The sequence below is a fragment of the Staurois parvus genome, unplaced genomic scaffold, assembly GCF_062004578.1.
Source record: "Staurois parvus isolate SC_StPar_1 unplaced genomic scaffold, SC_StPar_1.0 ptg000068l, whole genome shotgun sequence".
Taxonomy (NCBI): Eukaryota; Metazoa; Chordata; class Amphibia; order Anura; family Ranidae; genus Staurois; species Staurois parvus.
Window position 1 is genome coordinate 4,266,733 of NW_028317864.1, and position 19,358 is coordinate 4,286,090.

Below are 19,358 nucleotides of genomic sequence, written 5' to 3' on the forward strand. Positions count from 1 at the left end.
TGTACCCCATGTCACTTTCATGGTCCTTCAAAGCGTCTTCAAAGCCTCCATAGAGGACTATGACAAAGCTTTCATACAGCACCTGCAGCTTTTGAGGGACTTTTATTCAGCTTTAACTTTGCTTTGTTTAGAGGTATTGCAGGTATGAGATATCTCGGTATGTACTGAGACCAAACAATTGAACCAGAAAGACCTCATCAGTAGTCAATTCCGGTTGCATGTGTACATATTCTGGAAGTGTCTGGTGTAGATTTTACATTTGGTGTGCCGTGTGGTGCAGCAGGATGGTGAGCAGGGTCCAGACTAGAGTAGAGCAACTAGCAGACGGGACATGTGGTGTGCAACATGGGAATGCACAGATGGCAAGCGGGGACTGGAGAGTGCGGAATGAGCTGCAATGGATCAGCAGAGCTAGCAGACCAGAGCAGGAGAAACTAGTAATGTCATATCTGGTGCACAGCATGGAAGCAATATAGCGGGAGGTGAGCAGGAACTAGAGAGAGTGAGGAGGATCAGCAAAGATGGGGGTACTACTGAGTGGGGCATCAACAGAGTTAGGGGTACTATACAGCAGGAAATCTGCCAAACAAAAGTACTACTAAGCTGGGGATCTGAGCGAGGGTACCAATGCTAAACATGGATACTAAGGAGCTGAGGATCTGCTGAGTAGGGGTACTACTGAGCTCGAGTTCTACTAGGCCCCTTTAAAACAAATAGAAAATCAAATAAAAGGTTAAGAACGAGTGCTGGGTGGAACAGATATTAGTAAGTGAAAAGAAGCTGCTGGCATAAAAGGCGAAACCTCAAAACCTCCTCATAAAATAAATGAACATATAATATGCAACGCTACAAACTCAATAATAAAATGGATGTTAAAATGATATACGTGTGCAAGCAACAGAACTTGGTGCTGAAACTAATAATAAAAAGCAACGACAGATATCCTGAAGAGAAAAGGTGCAAAATAGTGACAATGATGCCAAAGTCAGTCTATTCGGTGGTACTGCAAAATCATAAAACAATCCGTGACATCTGTGGCTTAGATAATGAATGTCGATTGCACTAACCAGATAGCGCAATTTATTGAGCATTTGAGTAAATAAGACCTACTCCTCGTCATCTGGATCTTGAGCACTGCAACGCAAATGGTCACCAGGTCACCAGCATCCAGGTACTAGGCATCCAAAGGTAGAAAGCTCATCACCAGGTATTCCATCATCAGCCACCAGGAGAATGTTACTCGCTCTCATATGTCAGGAATCACCTTAGGGAGGGCTTGCAGAACAAACAACCCCAAAAGAGAGGTATCCGATAGTGTAGTATTGTTTATTTAAAGGATGTAGTATAAAAACAGGTAAACAACTTACATAAAATATCAAGATGGCCGCTGGTCGTTCATAGGGACCGTGCGGGCTAGTAACACTGTGTGGGGGCACCTCTCTGACGCGTTTCGCGTAAATACACTTCTTCAAATACACTTCTTCACACGTATATCATTTTAACATCCATTTTATTATTCAATTTGTAGCGCTGCATATTATATGTTCAAATAGAAAATCAACACACACACACACACGGCATCTGCCAAGCCTAAAATCTTCAAAAAAGCATCACAGAAGCATCAAAAACACATAAAAAAAAGTATGCTAAAGCGGTAAGCACTTTGATGTGCGTTTAAGTCGCAGCCAGTGTAAATGAGCCCTTACTATACAGTACAAATGCTGCTGCTCATAAGTGGCGACTAGTCCACTTAATGCAATACCAACCTCATCTACACAGTTTTATACAGTACATGAAATAACAGATGCAAGCAATAAACAACTTGAGTCCATGATCAGTGTTTATTGTATACACATGCTATAATTTCTCTTTTGGTTCTCCACTGTAAAGTATTCAGTGCACAACTTAATTCATAAAGTGATCTTGTGCTCTAAAGTGCCCCCCTCAAGTGTTCCCACACTCACCAGAAATATTCGACCCCCCGCATGAAGCATAAAAGAGTCATGAATGAATTTTTAAGAATGGTATCCTTTCTAGATTTTCTCCTTCACTCCTCCAGGCTCTGCCAGACTCCTCTTTCCATTCTCAAAAGCTCCACCACTTGTGCATAGGTAAGTATATGGTCATCACCCTCACCTCAGGCAGTTATGTAGATCAAAAGGGAAGAAGAGGCCATAATAGTGTACTAGTTTATGAACACATGCCACAAAAATATTTATATTCACTTAAAAACATCCAGCACACAGAATACAGCTCACAAGTAAAGACCTGGAAGTACCACCTTCCCAAGTAAAGACCTGAAAGTGCAGCACTTCCAGGTCTATACTTGTGAGCTGTATTCATTCTATGTGCTGGACGTTTTTTTTTTCCATTTGTTTTTATTAAGGTTTTAAACAGTACAAATGCAAAACCGTGTACAAACACTAAAAATAGGCATCAGCATATATAGTGGCTGAGATGGCCTGCACTATTGCTTACAAAACCGCTAGTGTAAGACGTTATGAACTAAGATCTTGGGAACCCCTTGCGTCTGATGTATTCTCTTCTGATAACTGTTAAGAGTCAAGGATTAACCTCAGCCATTCTTTTGATATAGAGTTTAGAGTTTTGGGGTCAGATGAATTCCCAGGTGGAGAAAACTACATCTTACATTTAATGAGATTTTTAAGGCAACTTTGGAGTATATACAAAGAAACAAATGTATTTGAAAGATCAACATTTTATTTGAACAAATTTCTTTTGTGTGACAAACCGCCACATATCAGGTAAACATTGCATATTCACCAATACAAAATACAACAATTTTATCAACTTATTCACTTCGCAAAATGGTAGTTGTTGCAATATGTATCCAGTGGTATCTCCCAAAGCTGATTTCCATCTTGCAACCTCAAGGTTTGACTGCAGATATAGTCAGCCTGGGATCCAGTGCGTTTCGAATACATGAACACAAATTCTTCCTCAGGGAAAGGATACCACTCTAACAAATATTGTCAATGATCAATTATTATTAAATATCTTTATAATTATGTAATGATAAAACAAACCATATAGGGCACATAACCACCACAAATAATCAAAAGAAGATGTTTCACTATGTTAGAAGGTGAGTCACTTCTAAGAATGAGGCCATCAATTAGACGTGCAAAGACCACGGGTGCCACATGATAAACACTATTATAATGCAACATATATAAATGTAAAGCAGTGTATAATAATAACTTTAAAAGTACAACAAGGCATCAGGTCTAAAAGTTAAATAGGAATGGAGCTTATCAAACTACAAATCCCCTTATCCAATATTGGCGGGGACAAAAAAACTATATAGATCATGGTGGTATATATCGATTATAAAGATTGTTATAAAGCGGTATCCTTCCCCTAAGGAAGAATTTGTGTTCATGTATTCAAAACGTGTTGGATCCCAGGTTGAATATATCTGCAGTCAAACCTTGAGGTTGCAAGATAGAAATCAGCTTTGTGGGATACCACTGGATAAATTCCGCAATTACAAACCCTTTTGCAAAGTGAATATGTTGTTAAAATTGTTGTATTTTATATCGGTGAATATGCAGTGTTTACCTGATATGTGCTGGTTTTTCAAACAAAAGAAATTTGTTCAAATAAAATGTTGATCTTTTAAAGAATTTGTTTCTTTGTTTATACTGAAAGGTTGCCTTAAAAATCCCATTAAAAGTAAAATGTAGTTTTCTCTATTATGGAAATAGGGATAATGGCAACCACACCCTAAGCTACACTGAATGACTTTTTATAATGAATTCCCAGGTAAGGGAGAGCCTCTGATTGCCACTTGAATGGGAAAGGATTGAAGTGTTTGGACTGTTTGATGGTCTAAAGATATGTTCATGACATGCTGGATGTTTTTAAGTGAGCGTAACAATTTTAGTGGCAAGAAATCCTGGGAGTAGCTGTCACCAGCTTAAAAAAAAACAATTGTCTGAAGAGACAAGAAGCAATAAAAACCATTGTCTGAATTTGAAGTGACGTTACCCACACAACAAGTGTGGACACCAGAAAATAAGTCAGAACTACCAAGCCTATTCTAACAAATGAATCAACACACATGTATCTTAGCAAAATAAATCTTTTACTTAAAAATCAGAAACAAAACAATTTTTGATGTAGATACTTGGAGCCTTTGGGGGAGCAGTAAGATAACAAGGTTTGTTTATAAGAGCTACAGAAAGCAAAGCACATCACCCACAGCAACCCAATTCCAGTTGCCAGCTAAATGCACGTCAGAACGAAAGCAAAATTCAGATTGGCTGCTATGGGCAACAGGCTTTCCATTCCTGTGGTTTGTGTAAATTATTTTGTAACTAGATTCATACAAACTATGACCCGCTGCTGAGCAGCAAACACCTGCCTTTTTCCACAGGGTTCTGTTTTAATTAGGGACTCGCCGTGTCTTCCTCTCTTCTACCTGTAATTTTAACCAAACGATTAATTTATGACAGGCGTGGAATGCTTGTTTCAGCAGTTTTTATGCAAATGCAGAATTATTCAAGGCAGTCTCCTAATCTGCACTGCAAGCTCCTTTTTTACTAACAATTTGTTCTGTAGTGAAGTCTCTGGGAGACTTGGATTAGCCTTCCTGGTCCGCAAGACGTTGCCTGGTCTCCATCACTATGTCTTCCATAACCTCTGTCTTCAGGAGATCCTTAATCTGCAATGTGAAGGAGGGAGAGCTCTGTAACAATGTTCAGCAATTCCAAGCTTTAAAGGCTAAGGTCACCTAAAGGACGATATCATTTTGCATGGTCACAAGCAAATAGTCATATGCTAGCTTCTTATCTAGGGGACTCTAGCTTTGTAATCTTAGTTTTGCCAGACTATGAAAAAAAACAAAATACATACAGGGGATCTCCTTTCTCCAGGAGGTAGTGATGTAATTCAGCACCACTCGCAGTGGTGGGCGGACCGAGACTCTCAGACACATTCAACATGTACAGACCTAGTGTATCCACCCACATTCACTACAATTCTCTGTGCTTGATGGGAACTGTAGTTTCCTTTTACTGCAGAGAGAGAGGATGAGATGTAATCCATGCGGATACATCCTCCTACTTGGCAGAACATATGCTGCTATCTTTTGAATTACATAGATTAGGTCATGAAAAGTCAATTAGTAAGGTTGGTAATGCTTTTCAAAATTTTATTAAAGGTTTAGTGTTTTGTGTTTGAGTTTTTTTATTTAATTTGTGATTTAGAGGGGATTTCCTCTTGGTGTGTTTGCTGCTTTGTACACAATTAGGGTGGGGTATTTGCGCAGCTTAATTATTTTATATTGCTATTAAACATGTCCAGTAAAAAAAAAAAAAAAAAAATCTAATTTTGCCATACATTTAGGCCAAACTGTATTCTGCTACGTCTTCCCTAAAAAAAAAAAAAAAATTCCAATACGTTTAAATTAATTGGTTTACAAATGGCGGTATAGATACTGGAATTATTTTTTTTTTCCCCACTAGTAATGATGGCGATCAGCGGGTCTGCGGCAGGCATTCTGACACTGGGGGGGAACTGACTTGGTGTCAATGACATCCTCAGTGACAGCAATACAGTGGTCAGTGCTAAAAAAAAAAAAAAAAACACTGACACTGTAATAATGGCACTGGGCAGGAAGGGGTTAACATGAGAGGAGATCAAAGGGATAACTGTACTGTTTCACTGTAATCACACTGCTTTGGATGGCTGTGCGTTCTACAGCCATCCAAAGCAGTGTGCACGAGCTGCCAGGAAGGAGAACTGTTTTGTTTACAAACAGTTCTCCTCCGCGTCGGAGATGCTCAGCAATCACCAGGCGCTGCCGTGTAATCACCGGCCGGGCGAATGGCGGTGAATGTAGGGTGAGCGTGCCTCCTACCCAGAAATACGAAATCACACACACATACATACATATGCACGTGATTTTGCGCAACTGTGCCGCCCTAGAGCAGTATATCTGCTATAGGGCGGTCAGGAAATGGTTAAAGGCTTTTTTCTCTGCAACAGAGGTCCAAACTTCTATCATTTACTGCTTTTCTTTCTTATAAAGGATTCTCTGCGAGCCCCCCCCCCCCCCATTCCTCTTGTCAGGTGTCTCCTTGCCTTAGTAGGGTACTATGGAGACACCCGATCATGAGCGATCTAGTGCTCAGACTATAGCCCGACGTGAAGATGCTGCATGAGTCATAATGCACAGGCAGCTGGAGAGGAAAACAGACTGAAAGCATATCTCCGTTCCTCCTCCAAGGTAGGAGACTGACAGCAAGTCCCAAAGCAGCTTCTTCAGGACAATCTTTTTTTTAATGAATGAACATGCATTCCTATTAGAGCAATTAATCATGGGACCGATAAGTATTCCTCCCCAACATGAACTTAAGGGATATGGCTCACAGAAAACACTATAATGCCTCTTGACACTAACAGACTTCTACGTTTAAATGGACTGTGCTATGTACAATATAATATTGCAATGTACTATTTTGGGCTATACTGATTTTTTTTTTTTTTTTTTTAAAGAAAAGAAGCAATTAGTATATTTTGTACGCTAAAGAAATGAAGATACGCCTAGTGATATCTTTCTGATCCTTCTTTACATCTCATCCTCCAATTCTCTGCACAACAAATGAACATTGGCATCATGCTATCAGTAGGTAGTGTCTATATTGGCTTCTGAAACAGAAAAGTAATGGGTGACTAACATTTTATCTGCAGCTCTGGTAGAAGTAAGCCACACACAAATGTAATGGGAGAGGGACAGACAGAATCAAACTGCCTGCAAAAGAAAAAATATATACAGTTCAACTGGTAAATAAGGACCGTACCAACTCCTAAGAAACAGACTGACTTTGTGTCCCCCTTTAATATTTCACTACCACAGATGTAAAAGATGACTGTATAGTAGTGCAGAGACTGTGTGTGAGACTCACCTGGTGGGTTATAGATGCTTCATAGCAGTACAGGACACTGGTGTCATACAGCAACATCTTCTTAGCAACTAGCGCCAGGATGCAATTTCTCAGCCGCGAAATCACTTCCCGATCAGATAATGGTATAGGCTGGAGTAAAAAAAAACAAAAAAGTTAAAAAAATACTGTTTTTAAGCCTCTACAATGACTGCATAAATATACTTATGACATGTTACAATATACAACAGTATTTTTAAAATCTTCAACTTGATCATAAAAAACTCCAGGAAGTGACTGCCAAGGCTATGTTGTTCTAATCAGTCTGCTGCAGGTAGACAAAAGAATTTTCTCTATCTCCTATCCCCCAGTGACAAGACTGCAACATTGCCACAGAGCGGGCACAGCACAGTGTACCCAAGGTTTTCATGCGGATAACCCGTACTTTCCAATAGACTTCTATTAGATTATGCATATTTGGTGCGTTTTCTGAAAGCTCACCAAAAGTCATGCATGCTGTATATTTGGTGTGATTTCAGAAAACAAACGATCTAATAGAAGTCTATGGTAAAACCCACATGAAAACTACAAGTACAATGCACTGCAACCAAACCACTATGAGGCAGTGTGAAAACGCCCTGAGCAAGAGATGATCTGTGTCAGATATTTGTAAGCAAAGCCAAGTATAGTGTAGTATAGTGATCTCCCTGAGACACAATCTGGGAAATTAAAATTCCTTTTCCATTATAATGGTGCAGGAAACTTGTTTGTAGAGTGTCAAATTAACCAAGCAGATAGACCAGTTTCGGATCTGTCTGCTTCAGCCTCACTAGTTTTTATCACAGAGTGTAATAGAAACTGGTGCAGGGTTCACTACAAATTAACAAAAGTGTTGTGGCAGTTTTCAGTATAGAAATCTGGCGCAAATCCCTGCCAGGTCGGACCTGGCATATGGGATGTGAACTGTCAGCAGAAAGCTCACACCCTCTCTTTGCGCATATAGTGAATACACCTCACAAGCAGAGCCTGCAAGGTTATCAACCCTCCTCTTCCCCCTCCAAAACCTAGATGAGTAGGAAGGATGATTGGAGCAGGGGCATATTGACCATTTGGAAACTCAGACACTGCCCGAGGGCCCGGGGTCAGTAGGGGGCCCCATGAGATGCCCCTGGTACCTTTTTCACAGGCTCTTTTAAGTTTGGGCAAGGACACAGGGGCCCCATGATCACCTATTGCCCGAGGGCCCTATGAGTTGTCAGTCCGCCCCTGGATTGAAGCATGCAGCTCCAACTAAACTGCTCTGTACAGTGTCTTTCACAGACACAGCATAAACTAACGAAGAGGTTGGAGCTGCATTTGTTAATTAGGAGAAGGATCTGACCCATTTTCTCAGCTTGGAAGTGTGGTGCAGGCATAAAGCCTACACCACTCTGTTAATTCCTCCAAATGTAAATGTTACATTGTTTAGTATGAATGTACTTGAAAAACTAGATTTGATGCTAGGTCCACATTAGTGGTCATAGCTTCTCTGTGTTATGTTTTTTCACCTCCCACATTGATACAGATACAGAAATAGATATAGATGTATATTTAGCAACTTGCAATCAGGGTTTCAATCTACATATTTATATATTGCAACTGTGGAAACCCAGGAGGATCTTTTTTTCAGGTTTGGATTGGTCATGTGGTCCTGCTGCTCCAGATCAGGGAGCATTAAACATTGACTGGCAGTTATGGAAGCCCTGACGTCATACATAGGATCCCATGGTCCAGCTGTTGGCGCCCCCTACTCTCCCCTGCAGCAGCTGCTCATTGAAAAGGGAAGCCAGAGCTGCAGGATCATGTGACTAGAAAAGATTAACAACAGGTAAGCACAAATCCTTTTTTTTTTTTTATTTCTACAGGTTAGGCAGGACAGGTAAGAGGAGGGAATATTTTTAAGACTATATAGTGGTAGGCTTTTCTTCCACTTTAAATAACTTACATATTACAAAAAGTACAACTGTGATATTTAAAGGCACTGGCTTTGATCTCAGGCATCAAGGCAATTATAGAGCTGTGATTTTTGCATTTTTTTCCCACAGAACTCTATTACTTACATTATAAAAAAAACCACTGGAGGAGTGTGTGGCAGATGGACAGAGCTGGGAATTCTGTTGGGGATACTTCATTACTTGAGAGCTATAAAAAGCCAGCATGTGCCTAATCCTATATAGAACTCATATGTCACTACTGGATGGGGTTGCCTTTTAACATCAAGACTATAGTGATTCAGATCAGTGCTCATGGGGGAACATGAGAGTAAATGTCACCAGCCATTACAGCAGTGGCTAATGATTTTACTATTTTGTGACAGATTCTTTTTAATTCCCACAGCACTCTCTTACTGATGCTGCTGACTGGTGTTCATTTGAAAAGGCAGCCAACACTGTGCTGGCATTTAAAATATCGGTGGATTACCTCAAAATTGGTGACAAATCCCCCTGCTTCGTCTTCAACCCCCACAGGGGTGGGGTACAGCCAGATGAAGCCATTGTTTCCCAGGATGATGGAGGCACCACACGGAAGATTGTGAAAGTGAGTCTTCCTCCTCTTTATCAATGAAGGGGATACTTGAACCAGGACACCTTGCCCAAGCTAAAGACAAAAAAAGATCACCAAAGGTGATATATTTGTCAAAGGCAAAGATCACATACACATTGTTGATAACACCTCATACCTTGCCATATTTGAGGCTGCGAGTGTGCAGGGATAATGCGCCATCAGAGTACACCGCTTGGACCTCAGCCTGAGAGAGTGGGTCAAGGAAGAACCAAGCTAAATGGTAACAAATCAAAAACATTTACAAAGTCCACTTACAGACAGGACAGGACATACTCTAATGTTAATATAAATGTAAATTAATGGCCTGGGTACGATGGATAAATAAAGCACAATAAAAAAGGGGGGACATACCTTTCCTGAGGAAGATGCTTCTTTATGCTCCCTCCACTTCTGCTGGTTCACCAAAAGCCTATACATTTAGTCATGATCTCAGCTAAAGAAGACAATCAGCGTTTAGAACACCCTGTTACGAAAATCATTCTATCAAAGGCCTAAGCTTTTAACCATGTGGCCAGATGTAGAAAGATTCTAGAGCAGCATTTTCTTCATCCCCTCATCCCTTTATATTATTCTGCATCCATCAAGACTGATTATAAAGGTAAATGATAACTGAATCTATATTGTATTTAGACCAACAAGAAAAGTAAATCTTTTACGTGACTGTTTCAGGGGGTAAGAAATTCCAATAGCACCACACTGGAAGGTGATGTGTTGGAACTTTGGTGCTCCGTGCCCCACCACTATCCCATGCTTTAAGGTGTCTCGGAAAGGGTGTCACTCATTATACAACAAACTGGATACTTCCATAAACCCTACCAAGAAGATGATTTTGATAGTCCTCTAACTATTCTAACATCCATGTATCCAATTTTCTATTGCATCATAACCACCACCATCCTGCAGCCTAGTGTCCAACAAGCACATGCGTCAACTTGCCTTCTGGTGCCTATGGCAAGTATAAGCATAACACAATACCTAGAATAGCCTACATGCTGGAGTTAGCCTGTGGCATCCTCAACCAGGAATTGATTTAAGGTCTTCCTGTATGCCTACAGAGTGCACTTGGAATACAAAGAGAGGGGTTCTGTTATGTATTTTCCATTCTTCAGTATGAGGTAGGAAGTGATAGGTTCCACCTCCTTGTATTCTATGTTCATGCTAGGTGTGAGTAGGGATTAACAGACAATAGCCACTTTGATTGCTAAGTACTTTATCCCATTGTTAGGTGCTTCCTAATCCTCCCTATGAAGTCCAACCTGTGCCCTCCCTTCTTGTATGCAGCCAATCTGATAACAGCTAGCAAGGAGATGGCTGCTTCACAACAGCAGCTTGTTGATGCTTTGAGCACATTCTCGTGACAGCAAGCAGCAAGACAAATGTTGAGAAAAGGGGGATGTCAACTTCTGCATTCTCCTTGCCACTGCTGGTCTCTGCAAAGTGCTCAGAGCTAGCAAGTTAGAAAATCACTTCTTTTCACAGAGAAACATCAGGAAGTGACAGGAAAAATCTAAAGAGGCGAGGAACATTTCACTCCTGGTGTGGCACAGAACCTGACCCTCCCGGGAGAACACAGTGATTGCTGCTAGCGGTTATAGCCACTGGCAATAATTGCATGTAAAAATCAGACATGCTGGTTGTACATCAACTTGGGTACAATCAGCCTGCCCATAGATGGTTCAAATCTTGGCCGGTCCCTGCACAACCCGCTGAGATTAGAACCATCTATGGTCGGTTTTACAAAAGTGCTCCCATTGAAAGATTAACCCTCACCTCTTGTCCTGGAAACAACTCTAAAATGTTAGATTTCCTATCATATACTATAAATGTAGAGATGCAATAGGACAGTCAGCAACAACAACAGACTCCATTTCTCACTTTTAAAAGCAACCTGGCAGGATAACATAAGAGCTGCACTTGCAGACTTGATTTCAATATTGCAATGCTGCTGGGTTGTAATCCATAGCCGAGTAGCTGTTCTTCTACATTGTGAACACAGGAGGTCGGCACAGGCACGATTCAGAGAATGCTTTGCATTTTATGAATGAATGAGGTGAAGACGTCATGCAGTGAATCACTTGAATCACAGACCTGGGACATATTTGCAAATATCAGGCTTCCCAAAACTGTACCAACTGCATGCTTATTCCAGGCCAATGATGAAACAAGTAGAAAAGACCAGCTCTCCCTTTAAATTGCAGCCGTCATATGTATACCTTGCATTACAAACCTTGGGCAGGCAGAACAGTTCCACAGTAAATGTTTTTAAGAGCCTACTGAGCCAGAGTCACCTTATAAATTAAAATCCCAGGATGACTGTAGAGGAACTTGTCACTTTCATCCATTTGTAATGCAGATCCCTTTAAATAGCTTAATTTCACTCAATAATAACTAATTAAGCATCCTGTCATTTCTTCTCTTTGCACCATATCAGATCCTGTTGCTCAGTAACGGCACTGTAGAAGCCCCGTGCAGTTTACCATGTCACACGTGGAAAAATATGTTGGCAAGATGCATTTATAGCCGACACAGCTGCCTGGAACAGCACCCCACAAGTCATCTTGTGCCAGCATGGCTTCTGTCAAAGGATACACTAATCAAGTCTCCTTCCTTCAGGTAGCTCCTCATTGCCAATTGGTCCTCTGCAGACCTTCTCCTCTGCAAGAGAACACAAGACATGGGGGAATCGATGGACTGTATAATAATGCAGAGTCCCGGTGTGCCAGAGAGCTCTCCAGAGAAAAGCCTGTGCCGTGTAAAATCTGGAGCTGGGGGAACTGCCAACGAATGTCACCGAGCACACGGGGGAGTAGAAACTACATGCATTACTCGTTAAGGAAAAACAAGCCAAAAGCAACAACTGACTTTGCTTACATATATCAGTGTGTTTTTTTATGGAACCTCATTATAGTTTTTGTTTTTAAATTAAAAAAAACTCAAACAAAAAACTTTTTTTTTTCTTCAAGAAAACCACGGGTAAAAGTTTAGTAGTAAGTAGGTTACGGACTACTTGCCTGTGTGTCCTTATCGTTTGTGTGCTGTTGTTTGGTAGGAAAACCTACAATATACTGTGGCCTTCAACAACACAAAAGACCTGCTTGCTACATAGAGATGTTTCTTTAGGACAATGTTATAGACGGTGTTATTTAAGCAGTAAGTACATTTACTCTAATTCAATAAAAGTAATAAAAAAGTTAATGGAAGTTTAAGGTGCTGGTCTTACAATTTGAGGTGGTTGTAAACCCTTACATATACCCAGTGACTGGGCTCAGGTGATACACAGAGATGAAAAATCCTCCTACAAAAGTTGTACCTGTTTATCTGCAGTTTTTATATTCTTTCAAATTTCAGAATTTATAAAGCTTGTCTGAGAGTTCAGAAAAAAGGGTGCGGAAAGCTGAAATTACACCCTGCAAAGCTCAATGAGGAGAGCTGATCGGTGGGAAAAGACCCCCCCCCCCCTCCACACAGAACAGGACCAAGGCTGTCAACCTACTGGAGCTCCCTCGCCGTCACCATGTTTTCTCTTGGTGTCAGAAAAACTTATCAAAAGTGACTCATGCTGATAACAGAGGAATAAAGAAGGAGACAGAAATGACACCTATTGCTCTTAATTGAGACAAGCACGTACTGTAGATGGATATGATGTCCATATTTCATGTCTGAAGCTTACAACCACTTTAAAGCCCAAGTTTAACTAAAACAACAAAAAAAAGAAAAATCAGTACAATGGATGTAACTTACAGTCAGAAGGATGTGTCCCTTGTGCTGACTCTTCTGTTAGTAGAAATTCTCCTCCATTCATGCACCCCTACCCACACCTCTAATCTTACGCTGCAGAAGGTGCTAAAGATTAATTCTAGATATTGACATGTTATACATCCTGTAGTTACACTGGTCTAGCTTGGACCAATGTATCTATGTATATGACATACCCGGCTGATGCCCCTGGAAGCTGGAAATCACTGAAGCAGACACCACTATTTCAGTAATCTCCATTTATTACCAGGTCTTGCGCCGAGTAGCTGTTCTTCTACATTGTGAACACAGGAGGTCGGCACAGGCACGATTCAGAGAATGCTTTGCATTTTCTGAATGAATGCATTGCTCTTGGATTAGAGGTGAAGACGTCATGCAGTGACATTTTTTTTTTTTTTGTTCTTTTCTTTTTTTCTTCTCTTTTCTTTCCATCTATTTTAGATGAGATTAGCTCTGTTAGCATTGGATGCTTGGGCCCTTTACTATTTGGAGATAATGGTTATTTTCTTGATTATTCCTTGCTCTAAAATAATTATTTAGGGTTTTACTTTCTTGAAAGAGCTTTTGCCAGACAATGGTCTTACATTTCTTATGCAATTATGATGATTTTATTATTGTATCTTTGAATTTTAAAAAAATAAGATTAAAAAAAAAAAAAAAGCATTCAACCAGAAAATGCAAAACATTAAAACATTCTCTGAATGATACTGAACAGCTGACCTGTATTCACAAGGCATCAAACCGACCACTCAGCATGGGACCTGCAAGCAAGTGGAGATGACTGGAGTTCCTGTGTCTACTTCAGTGATTTCTAGCTTCCAGCGGCATCAGCTAGGTATGTCATATGCATAGTTACACTGCTCCAAGCTGGGTCAATGTAACCATGTATAACATGCTGATGCCTAGACCTAACCTTCAATACAACCAGAGGGCCATCACAGGCTCCCATCAAAAGCACCAAACTATGCCCACCCTTTCCACCCACCCCGTTCTATAGCTTCTTTGAATGAAACAGGATCTAAGAATGGAAGATTGGCATATGATTTATAGCACTGACTGTAAGTGATGTCCCCCATGCTGATTTTTCTGTTTTATTTTAGCTACACTTAGTGCCGGTTCACATATATGCGGATTGGATGCGGTTTGAACTACATTCAATCCGCATGACATGTGTAAAAAACATTGCTTCCTATGCACCATGTTCACATATGTCCGATGCACTGGTACAGATTCAGTGTGGTTTGAAAAAGAGTCAAGTACGATTTCTGAGCAGGGTGGTCAGGTTCAGGTGCAGATTACAGGCTATTGATCTTTATGGGAACCATTTCTAAACCACATACAGGTGAAACTCGAAAAATTAGAATATCGTGCAATTTATTTATTTCATTTAGTTATTTAGTTCATTTATTTCAGTAATGCAACTTAAAAGGGGAAACTAATATATGAGATAGACTCATTACATGCAAGGCAAAATAGTTCAAGCCGTGATTTGTCATAATTGTGATTATGGCTTACAGCTCATGAAAACCCCAAATCCACAATCTCAGAAAATGAGAATATTGTGAAAAGGTGCAATATTCTAGGCTCAAAGTGTCCCACTCTAATCAGCTAAATAAGCCATAACACCTGCAAAGGGTTCCTGAGCCTTTAAATGGTCTCTGTCTGGTTCAGTAGGAATCACAATCATGGGAAAGACTGCTGACCTGACAGTTGTGCAGAAAACCATCACTGACACCCTCCATAAGGAGGGAAAGTCTCAAAAGGGAATTGCAAAAGAAGTTGGATATTCCCAAAGTGCTGTATCACAGCACATTAATAGAACGTTATGTGGAAGGGAAAAGTGTGGAAGAAAAAAGGTGCACAAGCAGGAGGGATGACCACAGCCTGGAGAGGATTGTCAGGAAAAGGCCATTTAAAAGTGTTGGGAACTTTCACAAGAAGTGGACTGAGGCTGGAGTCAGTGCATCAAGAGCCACCACACACAGACGGATCCTGGACATGGGCTTCAAATGTCGTATTCCTCTTGTCAAGCCGCTCCTGAACAACAAAGTCAGGAGCGTCTTACCTGGGCGAAAGAAAAACAGACCTGGTCTGTTGCTCAGTGGTCCAAAGTCCTCTTTTCTGATGAGAGCAACTTTTGCATCTCATTTGGAAACCAAGGACCCAGAGTATGGAGGAAGAATGGAGAGGCACAAACTGCAAGATGCTTGAAGTCCAGTGTGAAGTTTCCACAGTCTGTGTTGATTTGGGGAGCCATGTCATCTGCTGGTGTTGGTCCACTGTGCTTCATTAAGTCCAGGGTCAATGCAGCCGTCTACCAGGAGATTTTGGAGCACTTCATGCTTCCTTCCGCAGACGAGCTTTATGGGGATGCCGACTTCATTTTCCAGCAGGACTTGGCACCTGCCCACACTGCCAAAAGCACCAAAACCTGGTTCAATGACCGTGGGATTACTGCGCTTGATTGGCCAGCAAAATCGCCTGGCCTGAACCCCATAGAGAATCTATTAGGCATTGCCAAGAGAAAGATGAGAGACATGAGACCGAAGCATCCTGGTCTTCCATAAGCATGCTTATACTTTTCAGAGGTCCGATATTGTTCTATGTACAATGCTTGTTTTATTGATTGTATGTAATATTCTAATCTTCTGAGATTGTGGATTTGGGGTTTTCATGAGCTGTAAGCCATAATCATCACAATTATGACAAATCACGGCTTGAACTATCTTGCTTTGCATGTAATGAGTCTCTCTCATATATTAGTTTCACCTTTTACGGTGCATTACTGAAATAAATGAACTTTTGCACGATATTCTAATTTTTCGAATTTCACCTGTATGTGTGAACGGAACAAAGTCCTGACCTAATCCTGTTCCTATTTTAGCATAACCACCCCTGCTAGAGACAAAGAAACACCCCTTTATGTCAAGAGGGTCAGGGGACAGATGGGGATATTACACATATGGAACTGCCCTATGGTTAGATCTTATTATGGAATTTTATTTCACAAAACTTTGGAATCCCCAATATTTGTAACCCAAAGCGTTGCCCATTAGGAGTATTTGGTAATATGGATCTTGGAAGGAATCAAAAGACCTTTCTGAGAGTACTTTTATTTTATGCTAGAAAGACTGAAGACAATACAATTGGAAGTGAATCCCTGGAAAAGACTACAGAATGCAATCAACCCTCTCGAAAGATTACCAAGCAAGGGCAGAGACTGCCCCAATAAATTTTACAAGACTTGAAAAACTGGATATCATGTTAACTCTTGTGAGCCACCTTTCATATCCTCTACAATCTAATCATATTGACCACACCATCCATTTGTGTATCATATGGGTACTGTTAAGATCATAAAGACATTCATGTAGAAGTCAGAAGGCTGTTTCCCCCTTAATATTGACTGTGTACTGATAACACCTCCAACACCACACATGGTACTTTTTAGTTAGAATTTATTTACGGCTTCCTGATCCTATTACCTAAACTTGTGAATCATGCCCTCATGTGTCGTAGTTACAAATTACACGGTTGATGTGTTGACTAATCTTCTGCTTTTGTGGGAACTTCTACTTACAAAAATTAATTTTCTATGATTTCTTAAAGTAATTGTAAAGGTTCATTAAAAAAAAAATAAAACAAATAGCAGCATTGATCCTCTTCTTTTGGAGTTACCCACAGGAGTTCTGGGTTTCTCTTCTTCTCTGTGGGCCACCATAGGAGGAAGTTGCTTTTTATGGTGGCACAGGAGCAGACTCAATCCAGAGCTGTGCGTGTCTATTACTGGGTTCGGTGTCTATTTACTGGTTAAGGTGTCTTTTTTCTGATGATACAAAGGTGTGTAATAGGGTTGATATCCCTGGAGGGGTCTGTAACATGGAACATGATCTAACATTGCTGGAAGATTGGTCAAAGAAGGGGAAACTGCAGTTCAATGTTAAAATTATGCACCTAGGGAAAAAGAATCCCTTGAGAGTACAACATTGGGGGTACAGTGTTGGTCAGCACTACAGAGGAAAAGGATTTGGGGGGTACTTATTTCAGATGATTGCAAAATGAGCAGAGTTACCAGGCAGTGGGGAAAGTGAATAGAATTCTAGGATACATCACTAGAGGGATTACCAGCAGGAGGAAGGAAGTCCTGATTCCTCTATATAGATCTTTAGTGAGACCTCATTTAGGATACGGGGTCCAGGTCTGGAGATCTCACTTACAAAAGGATATTAATAAGACAGTTCACAAAAACGGTGAAAGGTTTTGGGGATAAAACATCAAGAGCAACTTCAGGAACTTAACATGTACAGTCTGGAGGAAAGAAGGGAAAGGGCAGACACGATTAAAACCTTTAAATACATCACGGGGGTGAATAAGGTTCAGGAAGGCAGAATTGTTATTAAATCAAAATAAAGGAGAAGGGGGGGGCAGCTTGCTCAAATAAGTATTTGGGGGGGGGGGGGGTGTTAGAGGAAATGTTATGCACATAAATGTTTTTTTTTCTAGAGAAAAAAAAACATTACAGTAAAAAACCCTGAAGCTTTTACAACTATGATGGATCGCAAAAACAATGCCCTTAGCTGCCTAATCCTTTTTGAAGGATAAAATGATCTTTTCTCAGCCATCATCCAGTGTCACCATCTACTTCCTGGATGAAGATGCTGGCTCAGAGATGACACAATCATGAAATCCTGATACCTGTGCAGTTCTTGGTTGTATTCACACATGTGACAGACCGGGCCCTGCTACAAGCTCTCACCAACTTACAATGTTGTAGTCTGATTACTGGGGAGAGTAGACCAACATCACCTCAGCCAAAGGAAAGTTACTTGACTAGAACTTAAAATGTTACTAAACCCACAACAGTAAGATCAGTCTGTATATGCAGTAAAGCATGCTTGTTATACTCCCTGTGGAACCTAAGGGGTTAATCCTCTGCATTGTGTAAAATGGCTGTTTGATCCTTTCTTCTCTGCCCCTCCTCTTGTTGAAATGACCACCTGATACAGACTGAACCCATAGTCTCATGAACATGCTCAGTTTGATGTGTATTGCTAGAGAGGTTTTTTTTTTTCTTGGGAGAGTGCATGTGATCAGCACAGGGCCAATCAGCACTGTCCAGACAGAGCGTCAGGGGATTCACATCCTCCTAGAGCAGAATGAAAACTCCTCCTACAAGCTTTAACCAGTGCTCTGCTGAAGTCACAAGACTGCTATATACTGCTGATGAGAAAAGGTATTTAACAGTTTATATTTACTAAAATAATTGCATTTCCATGTTGTGTGTACTGTGGGAGAACAGATATAGTGAATGCGGGGTCCTGGGTTTAGTAACACTTTAAAAACGGCTGTAAAGGCTCAAGGATTTTTTTTTACCTGCATGTATTCTATGCATGAAGGTTAAAAAAAAAACAAAAAAAAAAACCACAAAACCTGTGTGCTGTTGCCCTCACAGACCCCCCCCCCCCCCCCCATTATTAACCTGAGCGGGAACTCGATCCAGCGATGTGCACAGATGCCTAGGTTCTCCCAGGTCTATCTCTCCTCATTGACTGAGACAGCAGCAGAAGCCTTTGGCTCTCTCTGCTGTCAATCACAGCCAGTGAGGTGCGAGCAGGGGGGGGGGCAGGGATAAGCCAGGCTCTGTGTCTTATAGACAACAGAGCTGGTTTGGGAACAAAAACGCACAAGTGCCCCCAGAGCTAGCGCCATGCTGTGAGGGCACTCAGCAAAGGGGAAGGGCCAGGAGCGCCAGTGGGGGACCCCAGAAGAGGAGGATCATGGCTGCTTTGTGCAAAACCATTACATAGAGCAGGTATGTATGACATACCTCTTTTTTGTTTGTTTGTATTAAACTCGAGCCTTTAATATCACTTTAAAGACTGTTGTGTTTTGTTTTTTTTTTTAATGACGGTATTATTTTTTAAACATTGTTCTGTTATTGTAGATGGTACCATTGCAGGTATTTTTTATATTATATTGCAGCTTACCAATTCTTAGATGATGACTGCATTAGTTTCCTTTTTTAGGCTTTCTTCTATTTTCATCTGGTGCTCCAGCCAGTAAGTTTTTTTTTTTTTTTTTACCAGAACA

General features: G+C 40.8%; 1 protein-coding gene and 1 long non-coding RNA gene across 2 annotated transcripts in view; one reads left to right on the forward strand and one right to left on the reverse strand.

The window, feature by feature from the left end:
- The window catches only part of LOC149469499 (uncharacterized), a 28,749-nt gene extending 16,037 nt beyond the window's left edge, over positions 1–12,712 (forward strand). The window contains exons 3-4 of the long non-coding RNA XR_016311556.1: positions 8,578–8,775; positions 9,285–12,712. This is a non-coding gene — a long non-coding RNA (uncharacterized LOC149469499). The remainder of the gene's footprint in view (positions 1–8,577; positions 8,776–9,284) is intronic.
- Positions 4,090–19,358, reverse strand: part of EXOSC2 (exosome component 2) — a 53,033-nt gene continuing 37,764 nt past the window's right edge. Inside the window, exons 5-9 of the mRNA XM_089669034.1 lie at positions 12,102–12,167; positions 9,628–9,696; positions 9,369–9,545; positions 6,933–7,061; positions 4,090–4,687 (exon numbers count right to left, since the gene is read on the reverse strand). Of these exons, the coding sequence (XP_089525160.1) occupies positions 4,607–4,687; positions 6,933–7,061; positions 9,369–9,545; positions 9,628–9,696; positions 12,102–12,167 (522 nt within the window). The 3' untranslated portion in view covers positions 4,090–4,606. The remainder of the gene's footprint in view (positions 4,688–6,932; positions 7,062–9,368; positions 9,546–9,627; positions 9,697–12,101; positions 12,168–19,358) is intronic.